Here is a 14,305-nt window from a genome sequence, read left to right as displayed (position 1 = left end):
GCTCAAATTTTATTGGTAAAAAAGAAGAAATACAACGGTCCATGTTTGTAAGTGATGCAGACTTTGAGAACAAAAAAACGTAAGTTGTATTTGAAGTTATTAGGAAGCAACGAGGTCTTCCTAGTTACTGAAAGGACCATGAAGACAACTGGAAACACAGAAATCTCTCCGATCTAAAGCTGACACATCCAATGTATTATCTACTCGCAATTTAATCAAATACTAATGAGCTATGCTGAATTGTGAAGGATCGTAATGGAGAAGGACAACCTGGGCTACTTTGATAAAACACGTGGAGTATTTACACTTCAGGAACTTTGATCAAAAACATAAATTCCAAATAATTTATACCATCGACATTAGAAAACATTTGTAAATAGTGACTGTCTTTTCCATCTATAAATGACATAAAGTGCCATGTTCCTCATATAAAAATATACTCTTCAAATTGTTTTGTAAGTTATATAAAGCCTAAATAAACATTTCTGAATACATTAAGGGTGCTGTCCAAAAATAGCTTTAAAGGCCTTTGATCCTCTCATACCCCCTTCTGTGTGGTTAGGGCACATGCCATCCACCCAGGCAGGCCTAAACCGCGCTGCGAGGCCCTGTGTAAGCATCATGTGGAATTCCACGTCTCTGCCGATCATGGGAACGTTGGATGTATCTGAACATGATTGCACCTCTATGGAGTTCCAATGAGGCTTACACGATTTCCTCAGAAGTCAAGGGCCCTCCAACAATGAGCACGGTCAGAATGGAAAGAGCCATTCAAACTGTTCAAAGTTGGATGCTTAAAATAGTTTGGGGGTATTTTCTACCTCTTTGTCTCCTGGCGTAACAAAAGAGGTCTGGGTTCGGAGGGGAATTTGTCCGTGAGAGAGATGTCCGCGCAGCGCTCAACAGCACGACTCATAACTGATGGAAAAGGGAAAGAAATAACCGTGAGTGCAAAAGAAAAACGACTAATCTATAGCGGAGTACGCCACTGACAACTGATAATGGATAACTGCGACTCCTTATCAGTAGCAATTTACGATCATAAAAGAGGAAAAAAAGTTAAAAGCCATTTTTTCTGCTATTCATCCTTTAAGGCTAGTTTTCAAAGATATTTTTACATAAATAATTTGTTTTATTTTCAGTGTTCAAACAGAATACAGTGTGAGCGTACAGTTAAAAGTATTCCACTGTATTTTCAAGATCCAACAATAGTTTTTGTTGTGTTTCCTCTCGCGTTTGAGAACTGTATGCTACATCTTTGCAAGATGTCGTCTAGAGGCAAAAGGGAGACCATCAAATCCTTTAGCCTGCAACACGTTTGCATCATGTCACAGTTTTGTACCAGCGCGCAGAAAAAGGAACGTTTTTTTAAATCGACCATGTCTCTTTTTCCAAAACTCCATGTCTGTTGGTTCTTTCTTTAAAGAATCTCAGAAAAGGATGTAAAAATGTGCAAATTGTTGAATAAATACTTCCAAGTCCTTCACTTCAAATTCCACCTTCTTACTTTCCACCACTGTCCGTTTCCCCCAGCCTCTTCCCCCTCTTCCTCCTCCCCTACTTGCAGGTGAACACTTCTGATTTCTCGCTGCATGTGTTGCACTTGACGAAGCAGCACCAGTGGAACTTGCAGTTGCACTGCCAGATGCGGGTGTAGCTGTGCGTGTCGTGCCCCCGGCCGCAGCACATCATGTTACAACCGTCCGTGTGGGTGGAGGTGCCGTTGCACAGTCGTCCCCGCGTTCCCGTGCTTCCCGTGACCTTGTCCTCCTCGCAGTAGTTGGGCGAACGCTCCAGGTACACCAGGTCCGTGTCCGTGGGCTTCTGGTAGCCCCGAGCCTCTTTGAGTCGCAGGAAGGAGGGTTGTCGGAGTCGCGAGGCCCGGACCGGCTCCACCTGAACGGCCCCGCTGTAGCGCTCCTTCAGCAGGTGACCCAGCTCTCTGAACATGGGCAGGGTGATCCAGCAGGTCTTGGTGGTGCAGGAACCGGACACGCCGTGACACTTACACTCCAGCTTCATCCTCTCCTCTAGCATCTGATCACATAGAGAGCAGAAATTAGCTCTGTGTGAATTAAAAGAGATAGTTAAGAAGAGCTAGAAAATAAGTAGTAAAACACAATTGAATTTGAAATGGCTAATAGCAATCGGACAGCCTCCAAATCCATCTCTCTTGGTCAGCTGGGCTTTTCAACACTCGGCACTCCTGAATGCCAACTTTATGTCGACAAAACCTGGGGAAAATAACTCAGACTGTAGTCTCTAATTATCTTTACCTTTCTTCAGACCACATAATGGCCTGACAGGCCGGAGAAAAGTGACCAGAGCTGTTGTGCAAACCATATACGTATAGAATTGCACTGCGGTTTGAGCCAGATTTATATTACAATGCCAAACAAATATTTTCATATGACAAAATTGACAGGTGACTGTTTGCCCTTGTGAAGAAGCTCGTTTTTATAGCAAAGAATATTCACATTATCATCATAAGTTATACAAGCGACTAAGCTTCTCTTAATGTATTCACTTTTGTAGACCACTTTTTAAATCAATGTCTCAGTCTTCCCCTTTTTCACATTCTGGGGGAGGTGGCTCTTGCGGTGTTGCAGAAGCACGCTCTTTGCTACTGCCACTAAGAAAGGAAACGAGAGAAACTTGCAATAATATTCGATTTCCTCACTTAATGCGTCCTAATTCTGTGGCACAGCTCCATCTTGGAAAATGCATCGGCCAAGTTTTGCATTTCTGTCACACTTGCATTGTCCAAGTCTAGTGTACAGGAGCTTTTTAAAATCAGTTGCACAGTTTTGGGCTGAAATAAATATAGTTACTGATACAAAAACACAAGTCATGGACAATATATGCTAGCTTAAGGATTTCACACTTAATAGCTATCCTCATTACATTACATTTCATTTAGCTGACGCTTTTATCGTATTTTATAATTGTACTTTATAATTTATGATTATAATTGTACTTTAACTGGAATATGGTGTTGTATAATGTTTTCAGATCAGAATCAGAATTTGCAATATTATTATCCTGGGTGTTTTAATTCGATTTTAGAATGAAATAAAATAAAAGTTCAATTAAAAAATAAAGTTAATTATTAAAAAACATAACAAAAGACAGTAAGAATTTATTAAGCAAAAAATGAATAGACAAAAGATTAAAAGGTAAAATTATGCACATTGTACTACAATATTAAACATGTTTATTACAAAACATACCATGGTGTATTAGTATTAAAACAAATGAATGCTGAAATGCAGTTTAAGAGTGTTTAGCTGCTGATGTTATCTTTAAGTATATATTTATTGGATGTATTAATTTCCTCCTTGTGCTTGTGCATTACCTTTCGCCCTGCCTCGTTGTTGTGCAGGTTCATCAGCCGCCGGGCGTTTTTCTTGATCTCACGAGCGTCTACAAAGCGCCGCGAGAACTCCACCCCGTACTTCACATCGGCAGAGCAGCCCCCCCACTTCCAGCCCTCCTCTCGGTCGTGGTAGCCCTGCTTCTCGCGATCGCAGCCGCACTGGCTCAGGTTGCCTTGGCTACAAGCCGTAGTTACCGCGTGGGCAACTCCGGCTGCGGTGATGGCGTATGTGAATGCTGCCTCCCTGCTGCCTGAAGAAAAAAAGAGCAGAAAGTCGATGAATTTGAGGCAGAGAAGAAAGAAGTAATACAAAAACTGTCATTTATATTCAGTAGGTTTTTCATTAGTGAAGGAATGTGTGAGAATGAAAGGAGCAGTGCACCAATTTTACACTGGATTTGTAGCTTAGTTTTCATGACAAGTATGATTTAGTCCATGAAAGCTATTCCAAAAACTTCAACTGGGGCTCGAGAGGATTTTTAGCGGATAGCCTGCGTTACAAACTGGGAGTGATGTGTTTTAAAGAAGTGGGCATTTACTGTAGGCGGTAAATTAAAAACACTACTAGGTTTCTTAAAGGGAAAATAAAGATTCTAACATTTGTGAAGTCAAACCTATACCAAGTCACAGAGTCAGGGTTTAATTTTTCCCACCCAAACATGTGCAGCAAAACTAATAGGCGTGTAAAATGTACAGCTGTACACACCCTTCATAAAACATATTCAAATGCATTTATCAGCCCAATTGCAATCTGACGCCTACCCACTAGCCCTCTCAGGAAATGTAGTCGCCCACTTCAGTAGACATATCTGATTAAGAGACAAATCCCTTTTTGAGTAAAATTATAGTGAAAGAATGTCACAGTGGTCCTGAACATATATTTATTCAAATGTCAAATATTACTCTTAACCCACCCTTAATTTAAAATGTACTGTATGCTGCCGATTTAAAGGGCTAAATATCACATGTTGAAGATGTCCGCAATTTATTTTATATATCACCGTTACAGTTCTCAGTATGATGAAAACAACACAAGTGACATCTACTGGCTGACCGGAGGAGCTTTTTTCTAGATCTGCTCTTCTATGAAATTGCTGTGTCTCGATGTTTTTCATCAATGGGATTTCTCACGCGGCTTAAGTGTCACTCGGTGTTCTTCTTAGGCGGTCAACATTAATACAGGAAATGATACGGCTGTGTTGAAATAATCTGTGGCCAGACTTGACTGAGATGTGCCCATTTCCAAGTTTTTGTCACCATTTGAACTTCAGAATAAACACATTTATATTTATGGCGTGGGGGGTGGGAAGGAATTTATTGGCACTACAATTGGTAACGGGATATTCTCCGTCTCCAATCAGGATAATGCTGGGCCTCCGTTCTCAACAGCCCAGTGAGTATTAATGCATACTGGTCTGGTAGAGGCGATTCTAATGGCTCCCATCCAAACTGACAAACTCACTCGCAGAGAACCATCAGCCTGCGGTTCCCCCTCTCCATAACTCATAACAAACTCTGAAGTCATCTCTCATCAAGCTGAATCCGCGACCCATTCCGATATATTGTATGGTGAGCATTTCTCAAGGCATCAGGCGCATGCAATAGCCAAACAGCCATCTCCTCGCGCTGTGATTTGTTTTGATTGTACGGCAGTGCATGCAGGCCTCCATTGTTGCCATCCAGCTGCTGGAGCTGACTTCAATTAGTGGTTAGCATGAATCTCTCTGGTCTTTCTCAATGTCTAATGAGTTCACAGGCCCGGCAGGTCAATCAAATGAAGTGGTGGATGGTACAATGCGCCTCAAGAGGGGGTACAGCTCTGGCTTTAATTGGAATTTTAACAAACAGCAAGAATGGACACGGGATGGCAAATGGAAACTAATCTTACTGTGAATCCATGAAGATGAAAGGCAATCTAACACGCTCAGCAATTAACTGTATTTTTACACAGATTTGATAAGATTTTGTGTTCCAGAAAATATTAATTTGTCTACATTGGGAGGACACAAGGACTTTATATGGATCCAAAGCTTCACTCCGAACTCGTTTACACACCACAAGAGAAAAGAGACATTTCCTCTTGACAAAAGAAATAAAGGGATCCAGACGTCTGTCTGCCTTGTCTCCCGTGTAGAAGAAAGTGATTGCTCCCAGAGCTGCTAGATTAAACATGGATCCAAAGCCACAGCAAGACCGCAACAAAACATTTCGGACTGAAACACAGTTCATAGAAGAGGTTCACTTTAGGAGCAAAAGGACTTCTGTGAGAAATGAAACTGTGAAAGAATGTCGACTAAAAGCAGGGAGATGTGTACGTTTGCGCGTTGTTTGAAAAGATGGCACACCCAGATAGGCACTACAAGGAAGGAAGTCTACACTCCATTTGTTACTGCTTTGCTTTGACAATATGTGTTGCAAGCGCATTGATGTCACACAGATGAGCTACAGATTGAATCTCCGTTGGGAAACACTAGCAAGGCCTTGGAGTCTTTTGTCTTGGTGTCTAAAAGAGACAGAAGATTTATTGTGATCGTTGGATGTGGTATTCCAAAGAGAAATGCTTTCATTTAGTGTTTCGCCACCCAGCTTTAAGTCTGTTTAATTCCATTATGTTGAGCTATGCTGCAGCTTTTTCTCATGGCACTTAGAAGTTGGAGGACAATGCAAGGAAAGTGAGAAAAACTACTCTCAGTGCTGAACCATGCTCATCCACTCACGTAGCACAGCGATTTTCGCTTTAATAAATGTAAAATCAGACCGTACTACTCAGATTGGTCTTCGGACCAACCCGTTGACACACGTTTTGACAGATTTATACAAAAGGAGAAGATGTTTTATGCACCCGCACAGAAATCTGACTGTTTAAATTTAGTTTGATCTAACTAAATGTAAAAATGGAGATAAATATACAGTGCAGAGATTTTCTTAGCTATAGTTTAACTTAAGTACAAAAACAGTGTTGCCCTGAGAGTTTAAAGCTGGAACATGAACTGCACCGTCTCGTAGAAACTTGTCATGGCCGAGGACTTTAGTTGAGTGTCACGGCTGTTAAAACCTCAAATAAAGGCATAGAAATTCCAAAAAAACCTACAGTCATACCCCAGAAAAAACCTTATTTAGGTCATTTTTCCTCGAAGCAACTATCTTCTTCTCCCTCAGCCTAGTTTTCAGATTTTCTTTTGCCCATGTTGAGATAAATATATTCAAAAACAATTTTTAAAAGCTGAGTTTTCAAACAGACTGACCTACTCTCAGCTCTTGTCCGAAGACGGTCCTCTCTCCCAGGGCCGAGCAGTTCCAGCGGCCGTAACGAAACTGGTACTGACACTCATTGATGCCCAGCTGGGCGCCTTCGCCGATAACGATGATGGCGTCCGGGCGACTCTGACAGAGGGCTCTCTGGCGGGGGGCCAATCCGGGTATCTTGTTGCAGATGATGTTGGCACCTAGAGCCACCACAGAGGACAGCGCCCTGGCAGAGAGAAACAGGGATTAATGAGAGCGGCATGAAACACAAAACAAAAATGTAGCTAAAAACATACGCGTACAACTCTGATATAACTCCAATTTTTGTGTATCTTATGTTGGAATTTGTTTTTTCATTTTCGTATTCCAACAAGCAATTTTTTTTATCTTGTTTTATGTATTAAAGCAAAACTGAAAGCAGGTTTATTCGGTTTATTTATCGCATTCATATCGTCAATGTGATATTCATCAAAGCTTTCACATATCGCACATTTCCCTCATATGGTTTAGCCCTACAGTTTGGATTGAACTATGTGCCCTGGCTATGATTTTGGGGGGGAAATAATAAGATTTATTCCCAATACTCAGTAATGTTTTGCTCAAATTTACATGACAGTTGCCAGTCAACAAATCATACCTAATAATTGAAGATTCAACTTATTGTCATTACGTAGTACAGGTACTATGTAACGAAACGGTTTCTCTGCATTTGACCCATCCTAGTGTTATGAGCAGTGGGCTGCCATTATGTACGGCGCCCGGGGAGCAGTGTAGGGAACGGTGCCTTGCTCAGGGACACCTCGGTAGCACTTGGTCTTACCGGGACTTGAACTGGTGACCTTCCAGTTGCCAAGCCAAGTCCCTATGGACTTGGCCACCACTGCCCTGGTTTCGTAATCAACCCAAACGAAAAAATATCATCATAATGACAACTTTTATCCTTACCCAGATCACATCACATGTAATCTAATAGACCTTTTTAATGACATAAAAGAGAACAATGGTACTTTTGGGTCCAAATCCACTTCATTCCTGTCCTCTCTCTGTGTTACAGAAAACATGAACCACCACAGCTATTTTAAGTTCCAGGACCTGCCCTTGTTATGAATGAGAGGCATGTATGGTGCAGCAATCATTCCCTTTGTGAGGGCCTGGGTCTTTTAATGCCATAAGAAAGAGCTCATTACATAGGCCCGCGCCTATAGGCAGAACATGAAGTAGTCCAATATGTCTCTTTTCCACATGCTGCTTTCCAATTACGGCCCTTGTGTGACGAGGTGCTCCTATGACAGAGTGCTTCTGGTGTAATGTGTAAATCTATAAGAGCAGGTTATCTCATCAGCTGCATGTTCATATAAAAACCAGGTAGATTAAACATTGAATGAAAGTGACATCACTGCTTAGATTAAGGGTTAAATCCTTGTGGGATTCTCTTATGGAATATACAATGATTAAAAAGACACATTTCCTACCAATGTTTTCCAAATCTTGGTTAAAAAGTAACATGGTTTTCAATGTTTTTGATAAATCTATCAGGAACAGCGTAACCACGTTACAATGAAACGTATTAAGTGTAAACACATCATGTTAACTCATCGTAATAAAACACCTGCAACAAAAATCTACGATCTAACCTGACCCTCGTGCGTAATTGCCCAATTTTCGCGTAAAGCACGACTTTTTGCCAGCGAATCAAACCGACCTGTGATTGAATTAAGCAAGTGCGATGATGAGAAACCTACAGGTAGCTACCGCTGGTGAGGATGAGGAAGATCTGTGGGTAGTAGACGGACAGCAGCGCACTGCGGGACGAGATGATCAGCATGGCTGCGCATTGAACACAACTGGTTTGAAGAGATAAGAAGCAAAAAGTGGGAAGAAGTAAATCCTTTTTTTATCCGGAATCCAGGAGTTTAACTCGGGGAGCGTGGTCTCTTCTCTCTTGGTCTGTTCAGCTAGTGGAGCCGTGGCGCGCTGCGGCAGCTCCGAGCTCCGCTGTCCATGTGCTGGAGATGAGAGGCTGCATCCCCCGGCCGATGTGCGCTCTGCCACCTGGACTGATAGAGGACTGGCTGGGAAAAAGAGAGAGAGAGAGAGACACAGAGGGTGGGGGTAGATGGGGTTCCGGATGTCCGATACGCGCTACTCACGTCTCCAAAAGTGAGACTGTTGTGGCATCGGAAGGCTGGGAGACAGTGGCCTCTCCCGGTGCACCTCACCTCGGGGGGAGTCTGTCTGGCCCGCGCGTCCCATCGTAATTAAAACTAGCTGCACCTTTACCAGCTTTGATAACACTTTAATGCATCAATAATTTAAATGTAAATGCTAAGAATTTTGTCCAGAAATCTATTTCCAATATCATCAATATTTGCATTCACTTTTCTTTGCTGCTTCTGAATAATATTAGACCTTTTGTGGGATCCAGTCTTTGATGCTCGGTTATGCAACCCGGCCACCTAAAATACAACTTAAATGAATTTCACATGTAGAATAACATTTCCACAACAATAATGAATTTGCATTTCATTTGAATTTATTCTTAATGTCACTTTCCAAAATAAGTATATTTTTTTATCGTATCATGACACTGTAGTATTTAAATAGGACAATCCTATTTGACCTTTATCTTGATCATAAAGTTACTAAAAGTGACTACAGCTGAATGTATCAGTCAATTAATTCATTGGCCAATCAACAGATATCTATACTGCATCTATTTGGAATATTGATTAATGTATTTTTTGTCTATTTTGTGAGCCAAAAGTTAAAAAAATCATTAGTTTCCATTTAAAAAATGTGAATATGCATGCTTTTCTTTATCATACATGATAGTATGAGACGTATTTAGATTTTGAAATGATAAAGACTGGAGTTTCAGATTTTCATGCTTGCTTAAATTAAATTACAGTTATTGAGTGTGTAGTTTTCCAGCTCATATGTTCTGTTAGTGCATCACCAACAATACGCCCTCATGTGGCAGCGTAAAGTAATGCCATCATTTGTAAACATCAAGCAAAACCTGTATGCACACTACCACTAAGTTTCAATTGATCAAATTCTTCTTTTTATTGAAGGCAGAAGTGATTGTCCATTTTTTCTACATGGTGACTATTCTTGTTAAACCCATAATAGTCTTTGAAGTGTCCAGGTATGGAAAAGCCAACACGGACGATACAAAAAGAACTCATGCAAACACTGCCCTGTTTGCTAAAGAGAGTTAAAAAAAAATAAGGGTACAATGGGAGGCCATCCTGTTCAGGTCCACAGCACCTTCAAAGGAAGAGGCGTTTTATAGGTCTGCTTCACAGAGTGGACAGAGGACAAAGTACACATCTTCCTGGCTGCTTGTTGACATTTTGGAGAATGAAAATTGAGACATTCTGAGCTACTTGAGCTGAACGAAAAACCGCGAGGAGGAGATAATATTAATAAGATTTGTTCCAAAATGAGATATCAATCATTTTAGGAAACAATTGAGGGCACTTTGGTGAAAATGAACCGTTTAATTTGAATTCCCACCAGCTGCCAACAAAGCATTTTGAAGAGATCGAAGTGATTCGGAGACATGCTTTTCATTCTTTTGGCTAATTTTGACCACCTTTTTAAATCTTGCCCCATTATCCATTACAACAAAGGAACTCAATATACATGTATTTCAGTGGACAACTCGCAGATAATGTCTCTGGCTCGTGGTGTGTGTGTGTGTGTGTGTGTGTGTGTGTGTGTGTGTGTGTGTGTGTGTGTGTGTGTGTGTGTGTGTGTGTGTGTGCCCCTGTCTGTCTCTTTCTCACTCCCTCTTTCTGTCCAAATAATCCTCCTAAACCACAATTTCCAAAGCCAAGATAGCACTTAGGGTAGCGTGCACTCACTGTCCTGGCGCTCGCACCGTGATATCTGTTTCTTTTCATATTTTTACGCAGAAGACAAGGTGAACACGGAGACGTGTGCAAGGAGTCCCTCTCACTGCCGAACGAGACGTTAGATCAGTGATGAAAGACTGTGGAAGTAAGATGTTTTCTATCTGTTGGAACAGCTGTTTTAGTTTTGACGGAAATGTTTTGATAGCATCATCCACATATGACGAGTGACAGGGCCGGAGGGGAGACACTGCAGTGAGGGGCCTCAAGCTGGAAGCAGGCCTAGAAAGTCCAGATTAATAACTGTGTCTCATGGATCTATGGGCTTTTGGGTCCATCTTGTTGTTGAGCACAGGATCCTAAGATGGGTTTCTTAAGGGTAGTCGAGGAAACACTAGTGTTGATAATAACAATGACTGATAATTTGTCATAAGCGACATTTTTCAGCACAATAGCAGGGCTCATAGAAGAAGGTGTTTCAAAATACAATCCCATTCACATGCAGTTAAAAGTGTAAAGGAAGGTACTCTACATAAGGAGTATAACTACATAGTAGAGCGTGTTCTTGTTTACTCAAATAGACAAATGAAATAGTGAAAATTATATATAACTTAACTTTTTTTTTTTTTTTATTCTTATGAGAATCTTAGTACAGTTTCAATGAGAAATTATAGAAATGTTACATTTAGAAAAGGTCCTTAAGTAATAAAAAGGTAGAGCTAATTTTAAGTAGTATTTGGGGATATACAATGGAATAAAAAATGCACTAAATCAAAAATAAACAGTATGTGTTAACACGATTCAGCGTATCAAGGTAAAAATAAATAAGGTATATCCAATATACTGTACTTTCATCTTTTATATTACCAAGACCATCTAAGAGACACCCCGGGGTCTGTGGGATAATGACAGTCACTACATATGACATGCGAAACAACCCCACATTTGAAAGGGTTTTAAAGTTCAACAGACATTGTCAACATTCAAAAATCTCACCTTCCTTTAGTGAAATATTCCATGGTTGAATAATATGGAGTCCAAAATACTCTGGTTATTCATTTGTTAGGCTAAAACTCCTATGACACAATCTCCAGCTCACATTGATCGGCCGATATTGATATATCCTGAATGATTCATAGCCCCAGCTGTGTAAGATAATGTTACCTTTTTAAACCAAACTAAATTATATATTCAGTCTCTGACAGTGATGGGACAACACTGAAACTGTTTACATAAGGAAAATATAGACTAACAGCAGCCTTATTCTTTAAATATGGCATCTGAATTTTGATTAGATGGGAAAAGACTTGCATCAAAGGCTTCACTCCTATATATCGCGTGTGTCTCTGATCCACTGAGACACCCTGATGTCTTTAATTGGTTTAGGTCAGACAAGTGCATATGGGATATTTCAGAGGCATTGTTGGACTGTAATGTGGCACGACAAACACATGGTGCTAATATGTTTAATGGGGTAAAACCATAGGGTAAAACACACGCTGGAATGCACAAGAAATATGAGTGTGGTTTGGGGAAGGAGCATCGCCCCCTGCGCTGTGAAGGGATTACGCAGTGTGACAAGTAAAAACAAAGCCACCAGGCCCGGGACAGTATTTATGACACTACTAACAGAAAACTACTTTGTAATCAAATCTAATTCACACAGTTTAGAGCATTTATGGAACCCGACAAAGCTGACAGCAGGAAATTGTTTCCAGAAACAACAATTCTACTTTTCAGCAATTATTGCCTTTGAAGTAACTTTTTTTTTTTTTTGCAAGCAGATGAAGGGTTTTTTGAACAATGCCACGAGGGCACATAAACGTCTTCAGAACCAATTCCTTTTATGTAAACGGGGATTTATGTTTTCGGTGTGGAAAAACAGATTTGGAAGTTGTAAACATGTTGCAGATGTCGATGAAACGGCTACACGGCATCACCACAAATGGTCACCATGAGCAACTTACAAAGCCAGAATGGGAAAATGACAAGACCTGCCCGTCATATGTTGACGAATGATCTAGAAAACAGATTCATAGCACATTAATTTGGTATTTAGACTGCTCACGGTTATTTAAAGAGACTTATATATGCACAACATAACACAAACAAGCATTTTTCACGAACACATACAGACTCTTTGCCTTTAAGTAGTTTCCATACATAGTTCTTTGCTATTTTTCCACTTTTTGCAACATTCTTATTCTTTTGTATCTCACTTGACTTTGTTTCCAAACTGTCTTTACTCAGTTCTAACTGCAGAGGGAGACAAAGCACCAGAAACAAATCTTAGCTGGCTCAGACTTCTCTTCTGAGTAAAACATGTCCCTTTTACACAGGCAATGTGTTAAAATAGAAGCTATAATATCACAACAGACACTAGCGTCAGGCTATCAATACGCAAATAATATTTTAATTACTACATTACGATAGTATCATTGAGTTTTTTATAAAAAATGCATATTAAATTAGACAGAAAACATAAGAGATTCCTCCTTCTGATGTGTTTCTTTTGTTTTACACTTCAAATTTCACTTTCAAATTCTGTAAAATTGTTTCGTGTAGATCCAGAGGTCACTTCGACATTGCCGTGTCTCATTTCAGGAGTGTTTGAAGTGAGTCCTTTATTTTTATATCCTCAAGGGGGCACTTTACTCCCATGTTTCAAAGTGCAGGAGCTGTACAGCAGCCCGTAGTTCCCACCACCAAACACAGGTTCCACCATCTTGGTTCCTACCATCAACATTTCAAAATGTAACCGTCACGTTTGTTCGTGCAAACACGCGACCCATAAAATATTTGCTTTAAGATAATCTAAAATGGAATACAATTAAATTCATTGAATCTGTTATCCAATGATTTGTTCTAGAGAATTTACCAGTATATTCTACACTTTCCAACATCAACTTAAGCTGCTAGGAATAAATGCACTTATAGGTAAGCCAGGCAACAATTTAGAGTCCTGCATACACAATTTAATTCAAAATAATGTGCATACTTTAGGGTTTTTGTTAAAGAATGTGGGATGGTCGAGTATGAGGGTCCCTCTGTGCACTCCTGGGTTCAAATCCCATCTGTTGCATTCTGATATCTGAGTTGTTTTGGGTCATATGAGGACACCACTCCTAGTGAAGCAATTCCTCATCTTCCTGGAGCAAATGATTAAACTTTCTTATTTTTTTCACATTTTAATATAATACAAATCCTGCATGTTTTAAATAAAGGTGTTAGGAATAGTGCTTTTTAGTCAACCCTTCTTGATTTATTTTCTGAAGCGTTCAATTATTATATTATGTATTTGCTCACTTACATAGTTAAGGATTGTCATCCCACTGCAGCTGGTTTGATCCAGTACGACTTGATTTGATCTGTTAGTAATTCGTACATGAAGAATTATTGCACTGGGGCTTTGGGAATCAAACATGTGTTACACTTCTGTAAGTTTCTATTCCCTTTGGAAATACTTGGCCCTAATGGGATGGGCCTCACAGTCGAAACACACTTAAAAATCGCTCCCACTCTCTTTCTCTCTCACACACACACACACACTAACACACAAATTGATATAACCACAAGCTCTTAACCGGTTTGAGCAGGCTCTAATAGCTCAAATCAGACAAAGTGAAGAAAAAACAACAACTTTGGTATGAGTCACATCGTGTTAGCGCTGACCTCGGTGATTGAGTTTGCTCACAATCACACGGGTCGAGGCCGGGGTCAGGCCCATGGATCATTTAGTTTAATGGCTGTTTCCTGCCTGCTCAAATGTACATGGCACATTGTAGGCAACGGACAAATGCAACCATATTGTTACAGGACATAATGC

The 14,305-nt window shown here is 40.3% G+C and overlaps 1 protein-coding gene across 1 annotated transcript; it reads right to left on the bottom strand.

Moving 5' to 3' along the window:
- Positions 1-88: 88 nt before the first annotated feature.
- Positions 89-8,447, bottom strand: wnt7ba (wingless-type MMTV integration site family, member 7Ba). Its single transcript, XM_034131544.1, has 4 exons — positions 8,365-8,447; positions 6,622-6,848; positions 3,356-3,627; positions 89-2,037 (listed from the first exon to the last, which is right to left on the bottom strand). Exons 1-4 carry the CDS (start codon positions 8,445-8,447, stop codon positions 1,558-1,560), a joined length of 1,062 nt encoding a protein of 353 aa, XP_033987435.1. The 3' UTR covers positions 89-1,557.
- Between the last annotated feature and the right edge of the window lie 5,858 nt (positions 8,448-14,305).

The sequence above is a fragment of the Trematomus bernacchii genome, unplaced genomic scaffold (genome assembly GCF_902827165.1).
Source record: "Trematomus bernacchii unplaced genomic scaffold, fTreBer1.1, whole genome shotgun sequence".
NCBI classification, from domain to species: Eukaryota; Metazoa; Chordata; class Actinopteri; order Perciformes; family Nototheniidae; genus Trematomus; species Trematomus bernacchii.
This window is presented reverse-complemented; position numbering and strand designations above follow the sequence as displayed.